The sequence below is a fragment of the Heloderma suspectum genome, chromosome 9, assembly GCF_057233095.1.
Source record: "Heloderma suspectum isolate Gila_16-S chromosome 9, 16-S_ref, whole genome shotgun sequence".
In the NCBI taxonomy this organism is placed as follows: domain Eukaryota; kingdom Metazoa; phylum Chordata; class Lepidosauria; order Squamata; family Helodermatidae; genus Heloderma; species Heloderma suspectum.
Genome location: NC_139466.1, coordinates 22,565,065 through 22,590,765, shown reverse-complemented (window position 1 = coordinate 22,590,765; position 25,701 = coordinate 22,565,065). Strand labels below are relative to the sequence as shown.

Sequence of the window (25,701 nt, the reverse complement as noted above, 5' to 3'; positions counted from 1 at the left end):
TCTAAAAATATTCCAACAACCAAATATTTAAGAGAATCTAAAAATGGCAACACAAAATCCCCATAAGAAGTCCACTGTAGCAGAAAAGCTATCTCTGAATTACTGGTCTCTACCAGCACTTTGATTTATTTATATATCTATGTATTACTGCAGAAAACTGTGTGCTACTGACTCAGATCCTGAAATTACTTTATTTGAAGTATTAACTTAATTGTACAAATTATTCAAAAACCAAAATAAAAAGGTACGGAACAACTTGAGAAGGGATCGAGCTATTATGATTTTAACATTCAATACCTTTTGAATGCTAAAAGTTATTGCCTTATTTCTGGAAGGAAGGATGAAACATTTTAGAATATTTCCCTCAAGGAGATGCCTTCAGGGTTTCTTGCTCTGAAAAGGATTCTGCCCACCTGAATAAATCCGAGCAACTACTGAAGGAAATTTTGTCTTCCTTTCCCTGTTCTATAATGCCCTCTGAGTGGGCCAACTTTGTTAGATCTTCACTGTTTCTTCCTCGGGCCTCTAGGTTAATCTTCCAGGCCACTAAGATAGCCCTCATCACTTCACTTTTGCCCAAATTCCATTTGGGAAGCAGCCCTACTGTCAAAATGCAACAACATCTTAAGTTCTTAACCACAGCCTCACATTACAGAGTAGAGCATATCTGGTAAGCTTAAAACAGACTAGAAATGCTGCAAGTTTCCTTTCTAAGCTCCTCGAAGTATATTAAACCCTGGTTAAACCTAGTAACAATTAACATTGTGTGGTCCAAAGATACTGCTACGTTATTGTCAAGGCAAATCATGAAAGGGAGAGGGAAATTTGCATGGAAGCAAGCCCACAGCAAGTTCCCTATCTCCTAAACATTATTAAGAGTCTGGAAACAGTGATGTCTGCACTGCCACTATACATGAAAATAAAAATAGTTCATTCTATGGCACTTCCATGGCACTTCCATTTTTCTTCCACACAGACTCAAGTCCAGTCTAAATATATCTTAATGAAGTCCAGTAAAATGTCTCATTTTCTGTGCTACTGGGCAATTTACTTACTTATGTTCATGCATCTTTTAGAAGTCACCCACTCCTACTGGGTATATGTAGATCAGAGAGTATCTGAAAATGGTCAACATTTACCTAGCCGTGCCACTAGGGGTTTAATTTTGGTTAAATATAATGTTTACCCTGTTTGGGGTATGGGGGACAGGTTGGTGCTGATTTTGAAACCTTAACTGAGTTCAGGGGGGAGGGGGTTTGTTTGTTTGTTTTAATGTCCTTTGTCACTAACCTGGATAGGGATGTTATACAGATCCTATAAATCGAAACTGCTTTTTCTACTTATCCCCAAGATTACACCTGCAATGTTACAAAGAATCTGCAGGGAGAAAATATGTTTTCTTCAATGATTTTATGGCTTATAAGCCAGGAAACTGGAGCTCCTGGAAGCAGAGAAGTGTGGGATTCCTTGTTTAATAAAGTTGTCTAGTGCAGTGAAAAGGCTAAGTTCAATATTCTGTCCTGATGCATAAGCTTCACCGCTCATGAGCAAAAGAAAAACAGAAAGTTTTATCCTGCTGTACACATATTCCTACTTTCACAGTGAAAGTTACATCAAATTAGCAGGTCAAGTTACAGTAAGTTGCAAGTTATAAGTTGAAATACATCAGACTTCAACATTGGCATATTTCAGGCATTTATTGAAATCGTATCTGTATAGTTTAGCTTTTCCCCAATCATAGGCTATCTTTAAACCTACCTCATGATACACATTGTGTGTATGTGATTGTTTTTATTCTTTTGTAAACCATTTGGAGATTTTGTTTCAAATAAGAAGTGGTATATAAATACTGCTAATAAATAAAGATTTGGTAAGAGTGACTGTTCCCTAGGTGCTTTTATTTTCAAAATATGCAAAGAATACATGTTGTGATTGTAGTGTATTAGCTTCTTGACTAGCCATATACCAATCCAATTGATTTTTTAAAACACACAAAAAAGTAACAAAACATTTTCCAACTTCAGAATTAATCCATTGGCTCTCATATGCTATTTCTTTTGGAAATAACCCCTGTTTTTAACACAGTTTTAAACTGTGTTAAAATGAGGCATCTATGGAAGTACAATACCTCTTCCTAAATTGATTGATTACTGTGAATGGGCCTATTGATGGGCAACTATGGGTGTATTTAATGAAACACTAATATTCTTTGATGGCTAGTAAATCTCTTTCTCTGGCCTCCTGAAGGTGATACCTTCAGAAAAGAAAAACAGTAACAGATTGAATTTGAGGGAAGAGGAAACAAGAAAAACACAGTCAGAGAGATCTGAGCTGGAGTTAACAGGCTAGAAGTATCCTGAAATCTGCAGGGATCTGTGCTGGTGCTTTGGTAATCTCTTTCAAGATTAGCAGTTCTACTGCCTACTACAAAATTTTATTTGTTTCCACTATGCTCTGTTCATAAGTTCCAAATAAAGATTCATCACAAACATACCATAAGCCTGCAATGGTTCTCAACCAAAGGAAGCTAAATTTTGAAGTGACATTCCTGGATCTACCACTTAATGAAGTGGAATGTGTGTAAATACTGAAGTTCAAATTAAATTTATTGGCATAAAATTATGGCACTTCAGATGTGATTAAAATCTTAGGATACATGCTACTTTGGACCCTTTAAAACACCAGAGTCACTTGCTGGTTTCATCTCCATCTGATCTGGTATTTTGCCGACAATCATAATTTAAATATTTGTAAGATAGACATCTATTGCACATTTTGACCATCATAAAGGAATTTTTTTTGAGAGGCTCTAGTGTAAGTTCTTGTTCTCACTGCTGTATTACAAAAGTGGAGAGGGGGGATATACTTAGTAGATAAAACTCCACTAGGCTGAGTTCAGCTTGATAACTTCATAGGGAACTGAGTATGACAAATATACACCATGCCCGAACACAGTTTCACTATGATACAAACTCAATACGCTGGTTAAAGTACTCATTAGCAAACTGCTGCATTTATTTAAAAGAGGTGCTGAGGCAATACAGTGGCTGTTTTAATGCAGGCACAGAAGACTCAGTGCTATAGCAACATTACATAAATAATGTGAGAAGTAATAAATCACTAAATTATTCATCAGTATCTCATTCTTCTCTAATGATGATCAGAAACAGTTTTAGTTAAATGACTAAAAAAAATCTGACAACAGCATACAAAAGATTACTATAGTTATGATGGGCATCTTATGAATAGTTTTCTTGTGCTTAATCATTTGTTGCACAGGCCAAGGTATTTTTGTACGAAACAAATGCCATCATATTATCTCAAATTGTCTAATCAGTGCACTTATAAGCACTGGAAGCTGTCTGCCAACTGTCTTTTATTCAGCTTTGCTGTTGGTTTTGGCCAATGATTCCAAAATTAGTATTCTGAAAGTGAACTCTCGCTCTGATACGCGTGTGGAATGAGGACATAAAGTTAGACTGATTAGAGATATTATGGTTTTCCAGAAGTTTCTATTGTTGCCCAATATTGTTGCCCCCCACCAATGAGGTGGGGGGGGGAGTAAGAAAGGGGCCATCACAGACATAAAAATATATACAGATCGTTAGTAAAAAAAAAAAAATGTAAACCCATCTATTTCACCAGGATTGCCAGCTTACAGCAATGTCTCAACACTATTTGTTTAAATCTTAGAATCATTTACTTCCTCATCGCATTTCAAATCATAGAATCATAGAATAGTAGGGTTGGAAGGTGCCTACAAGACCATCAAGTCCAACCCCCTCCTCAATGCAGGAAGCCTACAGCACCCAGTATTCCCAAGCAGTCTCCCATCCAAGTACTAACCAGGCCTGACCCTGCTTAGCTTCCGAGATCAAACACTGACCGGCAGCGGCTGTCTTTGATTATTCACATTTAATCCCTCACATGGGTTCACATATAACTGTCCAAAAAACAAGCCTCAACTCTACCAACGGATTTCAGTTGAAAAAGATTTGTGCTTAGTGACGCACTTGAAGAAACCCAAATGACTCCACTATATATACTGAATTGTGATTTAGCATTGTATGTTTAGATTCATATCCACCTATATCCCACAAGTAATTTATAGCATCTCAAAACAAAAAAGACAAATTGCTAACTAATACACTCATTCTTATCAGGCAACAATAAAAGCCTGCCCCTTAAGATTTTCAAATATTGGCACCCAAGCTATTAATTATTTTAGATCTTCAAAAGTATGTTCCAGGACTATGAAGAATGTCTTTGTGGCCACATTTGCATGTCATGGTAAGAGAAGGGTAGGTAAACTTTTTGGGCCCATGGGCACATTTGGCAATTTGAGAAACTGTCATGGGCACCACCACAAAATGTCTGCCGTGGAATGCATAGCTAGTCACAAAGGACAAGTAATCTGCCCAAAAAACTGCATATAAGGCATACATGGGGTCTGAGCCACAACACACTAACACTTCCTTTAAATCCCCAGTTTTCAGCACCAACAGAAATCTATTTCACAAAAGGCAAACTTTTTCTCTCCCCATCTCTTCTACCAACCAATTCATTGCCTCCATCTTTTTCTTGCTCACACTGAATCACTACCCATAGATGCAGTCTTTCTCTCTCTCTCTCTCTCTCTCTCTCTCTCACACACACACACACACACACACAACACATCCATCCTTTCTAGTCTTCATTTCCTAAAAATGTCTCTGAGCCCAAACATGCAGCCCAGAGGCATTCACAGGACATGAGGATGACAGCAGCTGGAGGATCTCACTCTGAAGCGATTCCAGCTTCTGATAAGTAAATCTATTTTTTGTTTGTTTTAGATGTAGGAGAGGTAGGGCACCTTGGTTTCTGGGGATACACTGGTACTCACGAGCACTATGTTACCTACCCCTGCAGTAAGCCATCAATCCTAACTTAATGAACTGTGATGTGATGAGCAAGATGTCTATGGTACACAGCCTAATCACTCCCACTTCGCTCCCCCCTTTGAGCAAGCAGGTATGCAAACCAAACAATCTTCTTTAAAGTCTTCTTTAAAGTTGGCTTAGAAATCCTGGCTTGTTTGAAAGCAATTAGAAATAGCCCCATTTTGGACATAATGGGAAGCTATGCAGAACTGCAGCTTCCAGGTTTGTTTACCCGCTCGCCCAAGGGGAGGAGCAAAGCATGATATTCGGGCTGCATGCACAAGCACGCTGCTCATGCACATCATGGTTTACTAAGCCAGGATTTATGGCTGACTGATGTACAAACATGGCTTGTATGGTTTTAGATAATGGATGCATGTCACAAAATCTAATGCATTCCTATTTCCTTCATGGAAAATAAAGTCATATTTGGTATACCAGAGCTCTCTACAGTTTCTTCCTCCCTTATGGATTTTGATTTTATTTTTCTTCCTGACTGTATGAACTGTGCAATTATCAACACAATGACTATCATCTTCCTTCCTCTGAATGAATTGTGTCAGGACAATTCCATACTACCAAGCTGGCATGCTACCATCCCCAACTGCTTCCTACCAAATACAAATCTTACTATCATTTCCCCATGAAGTAATGAATTATCATGAAATTCATTCGTGACATTTTAGTTTGTCCTAATAGAATTATTATGCTACCGCAGCTTTTCAACTTTTTTTCCAATGGACCAACACAGCTGCCTACCATTTTTGTTGATAATCCTAAAGTTGCTCCTTAGGAATGGAAGGGTGGAAAACTGAAGAGGAAAGGAAATGGCCTAAATAGTGACAGGGTTCAGTAGTATACTTCTCTATACTTCTACAAGAATACCTGATATCTGATGCAAAACATACATAAATTAGGCTGTAACTCTAACTTTAATGTTTATTAGTTGAAATTGTTGAAGTCCATGTATATATATGTTCTTGTTTTAGAAAAAGAGTTATTTATGTTTGATCTCTTATTTGGATCATCACTTATACAACCTTCTCCACAAAATTTAAGTTTCCTGGAATCCAAAACCTCAAGTGCTATTTTAAAATTTTCTAAAACACTCCAAAGTTCAGAATTTCTCTTTATTAAACTCATTCAAATATCATTCCCTATAATATAGAAGGCCCATAGATCAAGACTACTTATACGAATGTATTCATATTTCATGCTAATTAGTCCCTGTACACGTAATCTCTTTCCCCAGTGTGTCCAGTACATGTGTCTCTGTCCTCGATTGCTCATTAAATTTGCCACAGTTCATTTGAGCACTGTATCATGGTGACTGAATTAGACATTTTAGAATCCAAAGTCTCTTCCTTCCTTCCTCCTGTGTATTTCTTACAAAATCTTTACAAGTAAAGCTCTGGTTCTGCTGCAGAAATAATGCATACAGTAGTCAATATGTTCTCTAAATGTATAAACAAGGTTACCACAAAGGAAGACCAGTGTCCTTAGTGCCTCAATTGTGCATGCAGGTTGTATGCCCTGGATCTGACAAGTTCTGAGAAGCAGCAATTCTTATTCTGTTTAATGGGGACCTTTGAGACCAACAATGTTGAGAAAAATATAGTGCTCACTGTTATACTGAGGCACCTCTTCAGTGATTGTAAATCCCAAACTCACTCATTCCCCCTCACCTCTACCACTTACTTAATTTTAACATGGAGAATATTAAACAAAGAGTGTTCCTTAGTAGCCAAGATAACATTCCCACCTGGCCAAGATCACTCTCAAATTAATTCTTCACAAGTATCAGAAGATGGTTAGGATGAACTAACACTGAGCAGAGAAATCTCAAGTGCATTAGATGAATTCATTTAATAACTGTGCTTTTGTTCTAGTCCCTTTCACCTTCTCTCTAGTGTTAGTCAAGGCCAGTCCTGGAGGGCCAGCTTTTCTTTCAAAGACAGATCATGATACTCTCAAAATAAGGTACTCTAACCCTTTAATTCTAATGATAGTCACAATCCATACAGGCAATTTACAATATATACAGGTAGTACACATACAATAGGTCTTGTTTCTCTATTTTTTGGCTCAGAAACAGTCCCTACCTCGTAACACACCAAAGAGCAAGTCTTCCTTGACTTGTTCTCTTTCTGGTATGTCTGCCACTGCTGCACAGTTGTCCATGGCTGTCTGGAAATATGGATATGGTTCTATCCATGCATCTGCTCCTGACAGCATATTTACGAAACACAGAAGCGGATGAACTTCTACAGTGACAAGGCATCATCTATATATTCTGTAACCATGCTGTTGGAAGTAACCATATGAGTGGAAGTCTGTACACTTTCCCAAACTCGAATATGAGCAACTGTAAGGACAGTGACAGTCATGCCAGCAAGTGAACATGTAAAAAGAGTCGAAGTTTAAGCTTCATGGAGAATGGCCAATACTTATGTTAAGATAATGTCCTGATTTAAAAGTAGTGCTAAACTGTGGTTTAGCACTACTTGAGTGAGCTTGCTTGAGTGCTCCTCCTCTTACTCTGGCACCTTCTGCTTCCAAGTTTTAATGAAGCACAGTTTATCGTTGTGTCCAAATAGGGAACTGTGGTTAGTTTAAACTATGATTTCTCGAAACAATTCACAATCAGATACAATGGGTTGATTTTGGCTTGTTTCAATAACTCATGGGTTAAATTAAGCACTATTCCCACTGCAGTTAGTTTAAATCCAAAGGGGGATGCTTCCAGTCTTCTCCTCTAGCATGTATCAGAGGAGTGCTTGAGCCAAGGTCCAAACAGGTTTGTTCACATAGCAGTAAACTGTGGTTTAGCATTACGTTCAAAGAGGGCCAGTAAGTCCCACTTATTGTATCAGCTTTAATGCTATGAAACACAAATGTGGTTCTGTAAATTTCCAGAGCCCCCTTTCCTGTCAAACATTCCAAACAAATGCATGCAAAAGTAAAAACTTCCAGATGAGACTCTACAAGTTTGAAAGGCATCTTGTGGCAATGCCTTAAGAAATACACTCAATGAAAAAATTTAACCTTGAAAAACGTCACTTTGTCTTGCTGAGATAGATAGATAGATAGATAGATAGATAGATAGATAGATAGATAGATAGTCAAATTAACTCTTTGTCCTTAGTCTCCTCTTTTAAGATGATAAATCTACATTCCTAAGGTGGCTATTTTACTTTGAAAAACAGATCCCAGTACAATTGCTGGTTGAATAAAAGATGAACCAGAACAAGCTCAATGTTTACAAGCACAGACCGTTGCTGGAAGCATTGGTTTGGTTTGGCGTCAGTGGAATGCTGCTCCTTATCTTTTGTGTAAGGATGAATGAAATGGCTACTGATGCTCTCTCAATTAAAAAAAAGAGTCACACACCCTGCAACAGAAGCAGGTGCTATTGAGCAGCTAGTGTTTGCACAGTGATTTCTCAGACAAAAACTTTAAACAAAAGAAAGAACATACAAGCAATTCCTGGGAGGCCCACACAATGAATCTCTCGAACAATAGCCCAGCTGCAGCAAAGCCACATCTATCATTCTTAAGGTCAATCTGCAATCCATACTCCTTTATATATAAAAAAAGTACTTATGAAAGCTCAATGAGAATGAAGATTCAACATCTAGGGGATCAATTCTGTTAATTCTGTTATATATAGTGTTTATTACACAACTGTTTGCTGTTTACTTCAAGTTTTAACATAACTGAAGTTAAATATGTCCACACACAAAATGATGTTATAGGCATACTTCCTTGAAAGCTCGTCCCACTGAAAGAAATGGAACTTACTTCCAAGTAAGCATGCATCAGGCAGGACTGAAAAAACGAAGTTGTAAACCAGTAAACAAACACTCAGGTGGTATTCTAACCATCTTCAGATGTATTCACAATGTTAAAACAATTGTTCTTTGGCTGAGCAAGCAATTACAACTCCAAATAATTAAGGGGCAACACATAGCACAATTACAAACACCATTACTTTAAAAATTCTCAACTGGGATCCTAATTTACCCTCCCATTATGTGTTGAGAGACTTTGTCAAGAAAACTATTTACAATTTAAAACTAAAATACAATGTCATCTTTTTTTTTAAAGAACTTGAGACAAACTACAACTGTAGCAATAAATTCCTGCTGATGACTTAATGACACAGTCCTAAAGCCACAAACATAAGCAATTTGATCACCACTCAGCTTCTCAGCTAACACAAGCTATCTAAATATTCATCTAGTTATATCTGCATCTTGTGGGATACCTATCTGCCATGCTTCTGTCCCCTATTCTCCCGTTGAAGATTAGCCTGCCACTTTTCAAACCATTATCCTCTGTCTGGTATTCACATACATAATAGGGTAAGAGGAGGGTATTTTTTTTAAAAAAAAAATCTGGGCCAGCGACAAGAGCTCATCAGAAGATCAAGAGAGCCACCTGCAGTTTGAAACCCAGAAGACTGTAATGGAGGGTTATTTATTCTTTTATTCCTATTAATCACCTTTAGAGATTTCACATTCCCAAGCCTGTGCCTGGATCACAGCAAGCACTTCACCCTTGTGATTAACATCCATTTGCAACTTCAGAGCCAGCCTTGTTCACAGCTGTGCCCTCTTGCAGCTTTCACTTAAATCAGAGGAAGCTATGTGCACACAGGGAAGGGACCTACCGTTTCCGGGGGGGGGGGGGGTGTTCTTTTTTCCTGAATGAAGATACTCATGTTTTAGCTCCAGAACCTTCCACCTGTGCAAAGATTTACCTGTTGAAGCTCACACAGGCAACTAAAGCCTATACGAATTTAGATTACTAGTTTTCAATAAAAGTTTGCACATGAACATTTCTGGATGCAAATGAATGTAATGATGAAATTCTTCTTCTCCTGGAGACATCTGCTTATTGTCATGTCTCTGACAACAACATTAAAATCTAAATTTGTTGCAAGGCATTCAACGCTTTAAGCCAATAATAACATAGATAGGCACCAAACAGGTAAACCTCATGGAGTTGTTTCCACAGAAATGTGCAAAACCAGAGAATGGTGATACCCTCCTTTTTCTATTTATATGAGTCACAATTTCTAAGAGCAAGCATACTTTCAAGAACATAGCCCCACTTTCAGTCACAGATGGTCAAGTGACCAATGGATCATACTACTAGTTTAAATTTTATTTAAATATGCAAATATGCTAGTAATAGTAACAACAACAACAACAACAACAACAACAACAGGAAATGTATACAACAGCAACACTACAAATTTATGATAAAAGGATACTTTAATATTGCATTCCAGTTTCTGGAAATAAATGAAAACAACTTATACGAAATGGAAAAAATAATAATGAAATTATTGTTTCTGTGGCAATGGAACTTTATATAAAAACCATCACAGCTATTAAAGGGTATTATGTACCAATTATTACCTTTACTGATCTATAGAACACAAAATTAATTTCTTCAGTGTCCCTATCTTTCTTCACTGGAAAAATACAACATTAAAAAATAGTATAAAAGCAGTCAGCAGAATGAAGCGGCATTAAAGAAATATACAAAGCATTAAAAAGTCTGAGAAAATACAAGACGTTTTTGCTTGGCACTAAAACAATATCAAAGAAGGTGCCAAGTGGACCTCCCAGCAGCGAGCATTCCTTTCCCCTATAGCCACCCACCATACCTCAGATGGTGGGGACACCTGGAGAAAGGCCTTTGTTAAAGTACAGGCAGACACATGTGGAGACAAACAGTCCCTTGGGTATCCCTGTCCCTATGAAGGGCTTTCAGTGTAAAAACAAGCACTTTGTACTGAGCCCGGACATGAACTAGGAGGATATGCTTGCCGAAGGCCTCCTCCGACGAGGAAAAGACATTGATCTTGTAGTTCCTGGTGAAGGTGTAGACTGAGGACCAGGTTTGTTGCTCTGACAGGGCCCTTTCAGATTCTGGCAACTGAGCCAGTTGGCTTGCACATTTTAGGTGTTCTGCTATTAGGGATTCGAAGTGACATTGGGCTCAGTGGAATAAAACCATGGCTTCCTTTATCAGGAGTCTGGATCTCACCCCCCTCCCCATTTATAGCCCTGTTTTATGATGAGGCAAACAGTTCTGAGATGCAATGAATATGAACTTGAGTACACTCCGGGAGAGAGCAGAGGACAGGAAGGCCTGGCGTGCTATGGTCCATGGGGTCACGAAGAGTCGGACATGACTTAACGACTGAACAACAACAACAACAACCAACAGCTCTGAGCTCTATGAGGTTGATGCTCAACTGGGCTTCCTTCTCCAACCATGTGCCCTGAGTGTAATCCCAGCCCAGCCATTGTCAGCGTGATCTATCTTGGTTCCTGAATGGGTACTCCCTTTGCTAGGTGAAGGGCATGAGTCCATCAAACCAGGGAATGACAAACCTGAGCAGGCAGGGGAATTCCTGGATTAAGATTGCTCATGATGTCTGTCTGGAAGTCCAGTAGGTAGGTCTGGAGTGTTCTGGAATGGAGTACGTAGGTCTGGTGTGCCCTGGCATGGAGCCTTGCCCATTGGACAGAATCCAGGCAGGAGACTATCATCCCCAAGATCTACCACGGCTGCAGATGGGCTGTAGGGGCTGATCCAGTTGGGCTACGGAGATCTGGCATTCTGGTGACAAGAAAGTACTGTCCTGGGTAGTGCTGAGGACCGCTCCCAGGTGCAGAAGCAACTGAGACAGGGACAGGTTGCTCTTCCATTCGTTTATCAGGAAACCCAGATACTGAAGAACTACCATAATTTCATTCATGTCCTACAGGCACTTCTTGTGCCGCTCTGTTGGCCTCTTGTTCAAATCTGAGAGCATGAGTGTCTTTGACGTGAGAGCCGCCACCAGAACTTTAGCATGGCCAGGTCTTTCATCAAGTCGTCATATAGGAGGCAGAACTTGTTGCAGTATCTATGGCCAACCTCTGTTTTGACTAGACACCTAGAAGGTGTCTGTTTTGCCTTGTGAGGGTTTCTCCTTCAGTTGCTCTCTGAGAGTCCCCCTCCTCCCTGGACCCTCCCTGGACCCTGAGAGGGACTGCAGCTCAGTGGTACAGCTTGGCAAGCAGAAGGTCCCAAATTTGATCCCCAGCATCTCCAGGTAGGGCAGGAAAAGCTCCTCTCTGAAACTCTGGAGAGCCACTGCCAGCCAGTGTCGACAATACTGGGCTAGATGGCTCAGTATAAGGCAGCTTACTGTATTCCCTCTTGTGGATGGGGAGTGATGCCTACTAGAATGGGAAGCACACTGGGATGTGGCTCAGGACCTGTACCGCTTGTTTCAGCCTCTGCTGCAGAACCTTCCATGGGAGTGGGAACAGGTTCTGCTGTGCCTCCCCCAGAAACTCCTGTCCCTGGACCTGCTTCTAGTCTGTTGGGATGGGATTTGGAATAACTGGCAATGGATCCTAATGGATGGATTATTTCCCATTTTTAGGACAGCTTTCAGAAACCTCAGAAGCACTTGTTCTCCAGAAGAGGAGGGAGAGGAAGAACACTGATTGTTCTCCCTGCCCGCACTCCCACCCAGCAATGGGGGGGGGGATGACAGGGCCCCTTTCCTCCCCCTTTGGAATGCCCTATGGGCAATCTACTTGCCAGTGCCATGGCTGCAGGGGAGGCCATGTAGTCCTGTTCACATCCAGTGCTGCAGCCACTAGGTCTGCCTTCCTATGGGTGTGAACGTAGCAGTGATTGCTGCTCATCTGTCACCCTCTCTCATCAGTGTGGAAGGCTTTATCCACCAAGGAGCCAGAGTGAGCAGGGGCTCCTGTTTAGCTGCGGTGGTCCCAGTCCCTTCCCAATCTAGTAAGGAGGGAATGGGAGACAGCTCTCCCACATGTTTCTATAATTTCGAGCAGCCTCCTATGTACCAGGAGGGTGAAAGGCTAGACTGGTTTTCATGATCCTATTATCATGTCTTTCTTATTTCCTCTTTTTTTAAAAAAAAAAATCAGCTCTCACATGGCCGCAGGAGTCAAGGACGAAGTTTGCATCTTGCTACATGGCGGGAAGTCTAACTAGAGCTAGAGAGGGAAGCCTCACCTCCTCCAGGACTCAACAAGGCCTCAGAGGCAGAGCCTTCTCCAATCTAGGTGGCCTTGTTTCCTTGAAGGGAGAAAAGATATAGAAGATATGGCTTTGTACTTAACCAAAGTAAAAATATTATGCCACTACCAGTATTAGCCAAAAGTTGAATTGCTTGCCTGGTTACATTATGGGTAATTTTCACAAACTATATCCAAATCTTTATTGCTTACCCATCACCAGCCATTCGGTAATATATATAAAAAAGAAAAAAGTGGGACATACCACTCAGAATATAATTAGAACGTAACCTAATAACACAATCCCTTGCTATATTGAATATATATTCAATAACAAAATAACAATTAAAATAATAATAACTAACATTCATTACAAAAACGACTTAAGGGCCCTACCCATGTATAACTGATAGTCCCCTCTTCTATCTTTTAGGTCAGCCAAATTACTAGCTGTTGTTTTTTTTAAGTTACACGATCAGTTAAAATTTGGCTACACAGTTAATTTCTGTCAACATAATCCTGACAAAAAGGGTCTAATAGAATTATTGACCTTCAAAGAAGGGTTTAAATACATCAAGCACTCTTTCAACATAGCAAAGTATGTGACATTTCACAAGGTTATTATTTAAAAGGATGAAGAATATTGTAGCCTGCAAAGTCATAATGTTGCTTTTATTAAATAATCTACAATTAAAATTAATAAGGTCAAATATAATTCAGGTACCCATCAACTTTTTCCTCCTCTGCAATTATTTACATTGTATTGAAAGATGACAATCTGGTTTTTGCTTTTGTTTTTAAAGAATTTCCCCAAAGCATAGCTCCATGAGAATAGTTGTTACACATTGCTCACTTATCTCACGGTCATTTCACATGTTATGGAAAATACAGATTCCTGTTTAACTGCTGGTAACACCATCACTGGTAGCACAGAAACACATGTTTGATAACATACAGCGAACACATCCTTGTAAAGCTTGACCAATTATAGTTCTCAACCGTATAATTACTATGTGTTTTCTGGCAGGCATCTTTCCTCCATCAAATACAAGGACATATGAACAAACAAGATTTTTCTTGTAAAATGAGGAACACCTTATAATTCTAGGCACATTGCAGCTGTACACAAGTGTTCTACAATCCAACAGACCCAAAGAAATTTAAACAACAGTGGCACTAATAAGTCTCTACTTCCTTTTAGCTCCTCAAAACACTATTCAGAGGAGAAAAAATGTCTTAATGAGAATACCAGCCTGTTTTGTGAATATGCGAGAAGCTAGACAACCTTTTCCATCGTCTTGGAACTTAGCCAATCTCAGTTATTAGGAAGTGTGTCTCAGATAACAATTATCAAAAGAATGGTAAGTTAAATAGAAGCCATTTAACAGTCAACTTTGCTAGCCCTATTGTGACTAACACATTTTGTACTTTACATCCATTCCTGATAATTACAACTCTGGTTTCACTCAAATCTTATTATTTTCAAAATCAAAACAGAATAGCACCATGAACATTTTTTTCATTGGTCATTTACAGATTTACAGAAAGTAAAATTACGCAATTATCTATTGACACAGAATGTTCATTCCCCCTTTCAAACTCACTACCAGCATAATAACACGTCAGTGCTAGATGGTTGATATATGGCACTATTGCCTTCCTACCAGAGGAATCTAAGCATATAACTGGGAATCAAAGGTTCTCTTATGCATCAAAGTAGCCTTAACTACTACTGTTACTTTACCTCCAGGCTGATCAAGACATTTTGTCTGATTGAAGAGCTATACTGAATCATATGTGATCCAGACAAAAAAATTAATAAATGTGGCTATTAACAAGTCAAGTCAAGAATGTTGTGAAGAATGTTTTAATGATATGAGGGAGATAATGAGACTGTCGGAAAAGAAAATTATTGGATTTGATGATGTATCCCAGGTATAAGTTCAGTTAGAGGTTCCAAACAGATTCTAGGAACTGTCAAGGATTGCTTTAATTTTAAAGCTATTGGAAAATTTAGTGGTTAAGCAACCCTCGCATAACCCATGTCCTGTTTTAGGGTTATGAACGTATTGTTGACATATCCTTAAGTTGTAGATATTGCCAGGCTGCTGTAGGAGGTAAGCCAAATTCATCCTGTTACATTCCGAAGGCTTGAACACATTTTCTTTGGTGAGGAGCTGTGACAAGAAATAAACTATATCGACTCAAGTTTTCCACATTTAACTTTCTGTTGACTATCAAGATGTGTGGATTGCCCCAGATAAGTGGGCTGAATATGTGCAGTTAGGTAAATTGAAGTTGGTTGGCTACTGCTTTCCAGACCTGCCTGGTGGCCCATATCCTGGGAGTGTAATGTGCAGAATATCTAAAGTAAAGCCCAACTTTGCAGTAGTGCTATCTCGGCCACTTCTGTTCTGGCCCATTACAGTCAGTAATTATCTAATTCTTTTATCCAGTATTTTGGCTCAGTAATTAGGTATGTGATATGGTAAATCTGTAGGTTAGGGAGGTTAAAGTCACTTCAAAAATTAAAGGCAACTGCAGAGAGTTAAGAGCAAATTTAACATATTTGGTAGGCAAAATACCTTGCATTCATTTGGATTCCACTTTCAATGCTCTTTCATAAAACAAAGTGCAAAGGTTTACATTTCCCCTTCAGGCAGGGTGGTGGGTGAGATTTCCACCTCATAGTATCTAACAAAAGGAAAATGTATCAGAGCATTTGCCAGAACTAGGTTTCAGACTTTTCAAGAAGCAACATTACAACGAATGGTACCTATCAATCACCATCTCGTCTACACAAACCTACAGATGCAACTTCAAATTAACCGACACCATGGTAGCTATCGTTCCCAAACATGCTTACTGTCTTAAGGGGAAAAGTCAAGGGTTCTGACAATCACCATCTTGTCTACACAAACCTACAGATGCAACTTCAAAATAACCGACACCATGGTAGCTATAGTTCCCAAACATGCTTACTGTCTTAAGGGGAAAAGTCAAGGGTTTTGCCTCTTTTCTACTCACCAGGCTATAAATGTACCTCTACATTTGCACAATTGCACCTTCTGAAAGCAACATAAAATTCTGCCTGATGTGGTGGCAGAACTACTGATTTCCCTTTAAGAGACACATAATGAAGACATAGTCACACAGTAGTATATGGACAGGAAACACACACTTAGGAATTATCACAAACTTTAACCCTCAGGTGTCAACCACTGCAACATAGTATATTGTAACAAAATTATAAACCCTGTAGATGGCTAACATTTTATTATTTCAACTACTCTACAATTCTTGTTTCACAGCAGTTAAAGCATGAACATTTAGAAGTCAGTAAATAATGCTGAACTTCTATGTACCCAAATTAAGAGCGATTAAAACAAGGTTAAGGAAATAGTAAAAGCAGATTTGAACACCAAGGGATATCCCAGCAACTCCATGTCACAGCTTGAACTCTGACAAGCCAACATCTGCACTAATCAACATTATAACACTAATTATTTTTGGCAGTACTTTTAATGTTGAAGGCTTTTTAATAATTCATTACCATTTCATTAATTGAGCCACCTTTGTGGCCATCAGTTTATTAGACCTGTTAGTGCTATACTTCTTGTGATTCCCTTCATAACAATTACCACCTAAATTATTTATTCTGAGTTAATACTAATGTATGGTCATCATTTAATCCTTCATAACTTAACTAACAAAACAAACCTTCCAAATAAGGATTTGGTGATGTCTCCATTTACATTTTTGACAGGAATAAGTATAAGATGATTTGGATATAACACAGGAAATGGGGGGAGACAAGAGAAACTAGGCCTAAATTAGAGTTTGATATATCACTGTTGCATTCAGTAGAGATCTCTTAACTGAATTTGACTGGAAAAGCAATGCTGCAACTAACCTGACAACACTTGACAGTTATTTGCCTTAGCTTAGTAGAGAAAATTCATGTCTAGCACAGCCCAGAAGCACAATTACTAAGCTGCTATGCAATTTACACAAAAATATGACTAGTATCCAAAGGCTAAAATAAGCAAATTTGAAATCACTGTACTTCATATCAGTAAAAGCTTATTAAAACCTATTTCTGGCATCTGTTTATCATTTCAGAAACCCAATTTGAACCTATACAAGAAGACACTTAACGTCCTCTATCCTGGAGTGGGGAAATAAAGGTCTCATTCCAGCTATTTTAATTGTCATGCAAATGCAGAAGCCTAGGATTCTATTCTGTCCTTGAGAATGAAATACATCATTCACTCTTCACCCTAACATTCAAAGCCCTCCATGGACTTGCCCATCTTACCTTTACCTTATATCACAAAATATTTGTGCCCAAGATCTTTACTCCTCAAGCTCAACTACTTGAAGGTCTACTGGTCCCTTACATGACTCTGTGTTATTATTCTTGCTGTCTTAATGCCTGGGATACCTATACTTCACTGCAGGGCCCAAGGGCCACTGGTGGCTTCCAATAACCTCAAGTGCAGCTCTCTCTCTTTCATTCACAAACTGTCTCTATCTGCAATAGCTGTGCACTCTCCACAGGAGCTCTAGCTTCCCCTTATTTGCTTTAGTGTTGTGCCAGCTACTGTGATCTGGACTACTAGAAGAGGCATCTGGGCTTGTTAGGTGTGTGGGGGAGAGGAGAATGCAGAAGCAATCAGCCAATTAGTTGTGGTGGGGGAGGAGCCCAAGAGGTAAAGAGCAACATGACTAGCTAGCTGCAGTGGTGCACTGTGCAGGCGCTGGAGGGGACATTGGTGTCAGGGTTGAAACTGAGCTGATAGAACCCCAGAGCAGTTCTGATTCTTAGGAGGAACAGCAATCCATGGGAGAGGAGCGTGCTCATCTCTCACAAGCACAGCAGCTGGCAGAGATTCTTCCTGCCAGCATTCCTGAGATAGATAGTGACCCTGGCAGCGAGAGAGTGCTGGAGGGGGGCTTGGTGGACGCTCGACACCGACGCAGGGAGCGACGACAGTTAGAGGGCGTGGAAAGGAGGTGTAGCGCTCGTTTGGCAAGCAAGCAACGGTCATGTCCCGAGGACCCAAGGGAAAGAGAGAGGATCTCTTCCTAGCCCATAAGTTCAGGGTCTTCCTGTGATTTTCCTTCAAACGGGGACCAACTGCCTAACCTGGAGCATAGGCTACTCCGCTATCTTTCCCCAGTGCTGTTCCTTTCTTAGTCGCTGGTGATTAGCATCTGAAAGAGTCATTAGGTTGTAAAAGGATTAAAGCCTTGAAAAGAATCCTTTTGTCTGTGTCTTGAGTTAGCTATTGAAGTAGACTGAAAGAGGCAGCTAGGGCGCTCTTGATAATTGGGCATGCAAGAGAGACTAATGTAGACATGCATTGGGAAATTTTGCAGCACTGAACAGAGCAGAGCACTCTCTCAGTGATGAGAAAAAGAACCACATCAGTCAAAGGAAAAAGTGAGCTTGTCAGAATTTGCCTGCCTGGTGAGTGACTGATGAGGCCTTGCTTGGACCACGTGGAGGGGACTGTGGAGAAGAGGCTCCATAAGGCCTCCAGCCAAGTCCGGTGCACAGCATTGCCACTTGAAGGGGCGGGAGGGGAGGGGAGGGGAGGGGAGAGGCTCACAGCCCGGGAAAAGCCCACAAGTGGCCTCGGGGACGGTGCCTGAAAAACAGTGCAGATCACTGACCTATATGCTGCATACTTTGTCCCTTGTTTCAAATAGCTCCTCAAAACTCACCTCTCCAATTCAGCCCTTCGATTCAAAGTACGCATCACCTAGAGAAACTACGCCTATGTATGTATAGCTAACTTGCTTCTAGTCTTCACTTGTCAACCTCACCTCCATCTTTTCTCATTCTCTTTTGTCTTCCCCCTCTCCCACCCCAACCTCTCAAATTTTAGATGGTATGATCCTTGGGGTAAGAACTTGTCTTTTTTGCTTATGTGCTCATTAAAGCACCACACACAAGGATTGTATAACAACATTAACAGCAGCAATTCACATATCTATTACTGACAGACCACTGAAGAAAAGAAAAATAATTACCCTTCATCTGTGTAGCGAAAGTGAGTGCCAGCTTTGCAAGCAGATCTGGATTTTCAAATTTTTCTTCTTTTGCTTTTACCCAAAAACAATTTTCTGATATTTCCTGTGGTTCAACCTAAAAGGAAAAGAAAACTGATTATGTTCTACCCATTCTGAGCTCAGGGACTGTGCAGGTTATGAATTTAAATAAAACAAAATGCATGACAAAGGCAGATTATTAAATCTGTATACCCTAAAAGCAAGCTAAGGATATGATGGCAGCAGCAATCATAGTTTCCAATCTTCCTCATCAAGTAAGAAACAAGAATTTCGAAGACAAGCATGAGGAGATATATACCTTCTTCACAAAGGTGGTACAATAAGCTTAGATAGAGTGTGTAACTTTCAATATTTTTAATGTATGTGCAAAAATGTTCCAAGTCCTTTTCTCTTCCAGAGTCCACAGAATGGAGACAGAATTTGTTCTAAAGGATTATTATTACTATTCTATTTCTTGTTTGCTCTTCAGAATCTAACTCAGTACATTGGAGTTATATTGCTATATTGTACAGTAATTTCATGTGTAGATAAAATGAAGATCTATTCAAATGCAATTCTCTGGTCATGTCCAATAGGATAATAATAAATGGTGTTTATACATCTGAATTGCAAGTATGACAGAATGTTAAGTGTATTGTATTGTGCTATGCATTCATAATGTACATGAACCTCAGAAAGCATTATCTTCAGAAATTTTATTAGATGAAATTCCTGTCCTGAACTTATATAAAACCATGCACATCATTCAGCTTCCTGCTGCTCAGCTACTAGAGTAGAATGAATAGTAATAAACCTATTCATAAATGGAACCTAAATCAGTGAAGTAGAGCTCAAAACAGTAAACAAATCCATACAAAGCATGCAACAAAGGTGCCTTGTAATGCCTAATGAAGAAAAATTCTCCATTTTATTTTTCACAGGCACTTAACGTGTGGGAAAGTTTTTTAAGGAAAGCATTCCATGCTATGATCTCATGGTGAAACAAATGTTATTAAAACCAACATTACAGCCCCTTTTCCAAATAGACCACTACAGACAGCCTAAAACAGTTAATTCCCTTCATTTATTATGGGTATAATGAAAATTATTTCTAACCAAAATTGTTTATGATTACATTTTTAAAAAGCTGTTATTGCACCTATACCTTTCATCCTTTTAACACTGTTGATGTTCAGTCGTTAAGTCATGTCCGACTCTTTGTGATCCCATGGACCATAGCACACCAGGCCTTCCTGTCCTCCGTTCTCTCCTAGAGTGTGCTCAAGTTCATATTCATTGCATCGGTGATGCTATCTAGCCATCTCATCCTCTCCCGTCCCCTTCTCCATTTGCCTTCAATCTTTCCCAGCATCAGGGTCTTTTCCAAAGAGTTTTCACTTCGCATTAGGTGGCCAAAATATTGGAGCTTCAGCTTCAGTATCTGTCCTTCCAATGAGCACTCAGGGTTGATATCCTTTAGGATTGACTGATTTGATCTCCTTGCAGTCCACGGGACTCGTAAGAGTCTTCTCCAGCACCACAGTTCAAAAGCATTGATTCTTCGGCGCTCAGCCTTCCTTATAGTCCAGCTCTCACAGCCATACATAGCTACTGGGAAAACCATAGCTTTGATTAGACGGACCTTTGTCAGCAAGGTGATGTCTCTGCTTCTTACTATGCTGTCTAGGTTTGCCATAGCTTTCCTCCCAAGGAGCAAGGGTCTTTTAATTTCATGGCTACAGTCACCATCTGTGGTGATCTTAGAGCCCAAGAAAATAAAATCTGTCACTGCTTCCATTTCTTCCCCTTCTATATGCCAGGAAGTGATGGCGCCAGATGCCATGATCTTAATTTTTTTAATGTTGAGTTTCAACCCAGCTTTTGCACTCTCCACTTTCACCTTCAACAAGAGGCTCTTGAGATCCTCTTCGCTTTCTGCCATTCGGGTGGTATCGTCTGCATATCAAAGGTTGTTGATAATTCTCCCGGCAATCTTAATTCCGACCTGTGATTCATCCAACCCGGCGTTTCTCATGATGTACTCTGCATATAAATTAAATAAGCAGGGTGACAATATACAGCCTTGTCATACTCCTTTCCCAATTTTGAACCACAATCGGATGTTCCATGTCTGGTTCTTACTGTTGCTTCTTGACCCTCGTACAGGTTTCTAAGGAGACAGGTAAGGTGGTCTGGTACTCCCATCCCTTTAAGAATTTGCCACAGTTTGTTGTGATCCACACAATCAAAGGCTTTAGCGTAGTCAATGAAGCAGAAATAGACGTTTCGCTTGCTTTCTCCATGATGCAGTGAATGTTGGCGATTTGATCTCTAGTTCCTCTGCCTCTTCGAAACCCAGCTTGTACTTCCAGTAGTTCTCGGTTCCCATGCTGCTGAAGCCTAGCTTGTAGGATTTTGAGCATCACCTTGCTGGCATGTGAAATGAGCGCAATTGTACGGTAGTTTGAACACTCTTTGGCATTGCCCTTCTTTGGAATTGGAATGTAAACTGGCCTTTTCCAGTCTTGTGGCCACTGTTGAGAGTTCCAGATTTGTTGGCATATTGAGTGCAGCACTTTCACAGCATAATCTTTTAGGATCTTAAATAGCTCAGCTGGAATACTGTCATCTCCGCTAGCTTTGTTGTTAGTAAGGCTTCCTAAGGCCCGTTTGACTTCACTCTCTAGGATGTCCGACTCAAGTTCAGTGACCACACTATCATGGCTATCAGGGACATTCAGATCTTTCCTGTATAGTTCTTCTGTGTATTCTTTTAGGTCCCCACTTTCTTTGTCCTTTATCATGCCCGTCTTTGCATAAAACATTCCCTTGAGATCTCCAATTTTCTTGAAAAGATCTCTAGTCTTTCCCACTCTATTGTTTTCCTCGATTTCTTTGCATTGTTCGTTTAAGAAGGCCTTCTTGTCTCTCCTTGGTATCCTCTGAAACTCTGCATTCAGTTGGATATATCTTCCCCTTTCTCCCTTACTTTTCGCTTCCCTTCTTTCCTCAGCTACTTGTAAAGCCCCATCAGACAGCCACTTTGCTTTCTTGCATTTCTTTTTCTTTGGGATGGACTGAGTTGCTGCCTCTTGAACCATGTTACGGACCTCCATCCATAGTTCCTCAGGCACTCTGTCTATCAAGTCTAATCCCTTAAATCTATTCCTCACTTCCACTGTATATTCATAAGCGATATGATTTAGGTCATACCTGAATGCTTTAGTGGTTTTCCCTACGTTCTTCAATTTAAGCCAAAATTTTGCAAGAAGCAGCTCATAATCTGAGCCACAGTCAGCTCCAGATCTTGTTTTTACTGACTGTATAGAGCTTCTCCATCTTTGGCTGCAAAGGACATAATCAATCTGATTTCGATATTGACCATCTGGTGATGCCCATGTGTAGAGTCGCCTCTTGTGCTGTTGGAAAAGCGTGTTTGCTATGATCAGCGTGTTCTCTTGGCGAAACTCTATTAGCCTTTGTCCTGCTTCATTTTGTACACCAAGGCCATGCTTGCCTGTTATCCCGGTGATTTCTTGACTTCCTACTTTAGCATTCCAATCCCCTATGATGAAGAGGACATCTTTTTTTGGTGTTAGTTCTAGAAGGTGTTGTAGGTCTTCATAGAACCGATCAACCTCAGCTTCCCTGGCCTCAGTGGTTGGGGCATAGACTTGAATTACTGTGATGTTGAATGGTTTGCCTTGGATTCGTACTGAGATTATTCTGTCGTTTTTGAGATTGTACTCCAGTACTGCTTTTCCCACCCTTTTGCTGACTATGAGTGCTACTCCATTTCTTCTATGGGATTCTTGCCCACAGTAGTAGATATGATGGTCACCTGAATTAATTGTCCATGTTAGTTCGCTGGTTCCCAAGATGTCGATGTTCAATCTTGCCATCTCATGTTTGACCACCTCCAGCTTACCTTGATTCATTGATCTGACATTCCAGGTTCCTAAACAATATTGTTCTTTACAGCATCGGATTTTCTTTTCACCACCAGACACATCCACAGCTGAGCGTGCTTTCGGCTTTGGCCCAGATGCTTCACTCTTTCTGGCGCTACTTGGAAATTCCCTCTGCTCTTCCCCAGTAGTATATTGGACACCTTCCGACCTGAGGGGCTCATCTTCTGGCATCATATCTTTTAGCCTTGTGATACGTTCCATGCGGTTTTCTTGGCAAGAATACTGGAGTGGGTTGCCATTTCCTTCTCCAGTGGACCACATTTTGTCAGAACTCTCTGCCATGACCTGTCCGTCTTGGGTAGCCCTGCACGGCATAGCTTATGGCTTCACTGAGTTACGCAAGCCCCTTCGCCACAACAAGGCAGTGATCCATGAAGGAGCCTTTTAACATATTCAGATGGAAAATGGAAAGCTGGCTACTTATCCTGAAGTTCCATTCCAATTTGGTGGGCAGGAGACATCCATCATTTGTTAACTCTTTCCACTGCCCAGGGCAGGCAAGGAACATGTGACCAGGCTTTTTGCCTTGGTTCTGGCCTCTGTGGCTCCTCCTAGCCAGTTCTTTTCTAGCCAATCTTCTAGACAAAGTAGTGATTGAGGAGCCGGATATAAAGAAGGAAGAAAATGTAGAAACAATTGAAGATACAAAACAAAAACCCCATGTCTTTGGGATTGGCACATTCCCTTCAGAAAAATGTAACTAATAAGGCTGCTCAGCCTGCCACAGGGTGTGGTGTGGAAGTCTCCTGTGCAGCAAATTGGAATGGAACTTCATGGTAAGTACCCAACTTTCCATTCCCATCCAGTGCAAGGCGACATTCATCATATAAGGTGGACCCCAAAGCCTAAATTTGAGGGAGAACCTGGTGGAATACTCTATGTCCAAAGACTGTTTCAGCCGAAGTATATTTGTTCAGTTTGTAATACATAACGAATGTGTGATATAAGAACCAAGTAGCTGCCATACAGATGTCCACTAAAAGAACTGATAGTAGAGGAAAACTGCTGAAGCAGCCTTGGTGGAGTATGCTGTGGGGTGTGCAGGTTTAAGAAGCTTTTTAACCTCATAGGCTGCAAAGATACATGCCTTGAACAACCTAGCAAGGCTGGTACCAAAGAACTTCTTTCCCAAAGCAGTAGGATGGAAAGAAACGAACAGGGAATCGGAATGTCAAGTCCTCCGTGATTTTAAGGTAGTTTTTGCTGGTCCTCTAACATGCCAAACCCACTCAGAGGGATAAGAGGGATTAGGGCAGAAGGGAGAACGAGCTCTTACATTCTGTGAGCTCTCCGAAGAGTGACAGAGTCCTTGTTAAATGAACACAGATGATCCTTCATGAAGAGTATAGCTAGTTTTGACCCTTTGGGCCAATGTTAAAGCTGGGAGAAATAGCACCTTGAGAGAGAGAAAATGTACTGAGTTCTCAACAGCTCAACAAGGGAACTGGTATAAGCTGATACTATTACATCTAGTTTGTTCAAATTTTACTGTTTATATCTTTTATTGTTTTATTGATACTATTTCATACAGACCCCAAGTTGGGAAGCAATATATAACTGAAGGACAGAGCAGTGCCAGCCCTCTGAGGAATCACTGAAGGTGCAGGTTCCTCAATGGTCTAGAGACAAGAAGAGAGCTTAACTGAGACGCACGACCAGTCTGAGTCCCATGTCTAGATGCAATTCCTTGATTTATTCTGTCTAACAGTCCAGATGCTTCCTGCTACACCAGTACAGAAAAACCTTCCGAGTTATTTCATATATTCGGTTGGTTGACGATCTCCTGCAGGACAACAGGGTGTTAGTTACCTTTGTAGAGTAGCCTAGTGAGAGGAAGGAGCTGTGCTCAGTAGTCAAGTGGCTAGATGCAGCTAGTCTGGGTCCAAATGCCAGACCAGTTCTTGTGCAAAAACATCAGTCCTCGAGGAAAGGAACTATGGGCCTGTTTGCACCAGCTGGATTTAAGAGGACCATAGGTTCTGGCTCCAGGGGCCAGAATGGAGCTCTGAGCACTAGAGTGGAGCACATCCATGGCCTCTGCTAATGGAGCCAGATGTCTGGAGAATAAGTGTGACACCTGGTTGTTGAAAGGGGAGGCGAAGAGGTCCACCAAGTGGGCCAAAATTATGGCAAAGGTTGGCCCAAGCTGAAAGGTTGTCAGCTCTAGAGTCCATCCCCTGGGATTGAGCAATTGTCATCTTAGAAAGTTGGTCTCTGTATTGAGGGTCCCCTGCATGTTGTGTTCTGCCCAGAGGAGGATGTAGGAGGTTTCCTTGTATAGGGATTTTGATTTCATCCCTCCCTGATACTTTAAGGGTTAAGGCCGTCATGTTGCCTGCTCCTACTAAAAATGGCCAGGGCCTACATGTTGAGCAAAATGTTTCATGGAGAGATGAATTGCGCAGAGCTCCAACCAGTTTACACTGTGGTGCTTGACTTCAGGAGGCCAGAGATCCTGAATGGGATGGTCCTAGCAATGAGCATTTGTCATCACTATTATGGGACATGGCTCTTGAAAGAATGTGCTTGTTGATATGTTTCATAGCGCTTTTCACAGAAGTGGGGATATTCTGATTGAGTGAGGTATGTTGATCCTGATGTGGTGCCTGTGAATGATTTGGTTTCAAACGGGAAGAGGAGCCACTGAAGGGGTCTGGAGTGTAAATTGGTCCATGGCAGGAAACCATGAGG

At 40.5% G+C, this 25,701-nt stretch overlaps 1 protein-coding gene across 20 annotated transcripts in view; it reads right to left on the bottom strand.

Annotated features, from left to right (window-relative positions):
• The window catches only part of DIAPH2 (diaphanous related formin 2), a 503,126-nt gene that overhangs the window by 371,717 nt on the left and 105,708 nt on the right, over nucleotides 1-25,701 (bottom strand). For all 20 annotated transcript variants that reach the window (XR_014784817.1, XR_014784816.1, XR_014784813.1 and 17 more), the window contains one exon: nucleotides 19,022-19,136. Coding sequence is in view for 10 of the 20 variants with exons in the window: in XM_084813816.1 (XP_084669942.1) it covers nucleotides 19,022-19,136 (115 nt within the window). In the remaining 10 variants the exon portion in view is untranslated. The remainder of the gene's footprint in view (nucleotides 1-19,021; nucleotides 19,137-25,701) is intronic.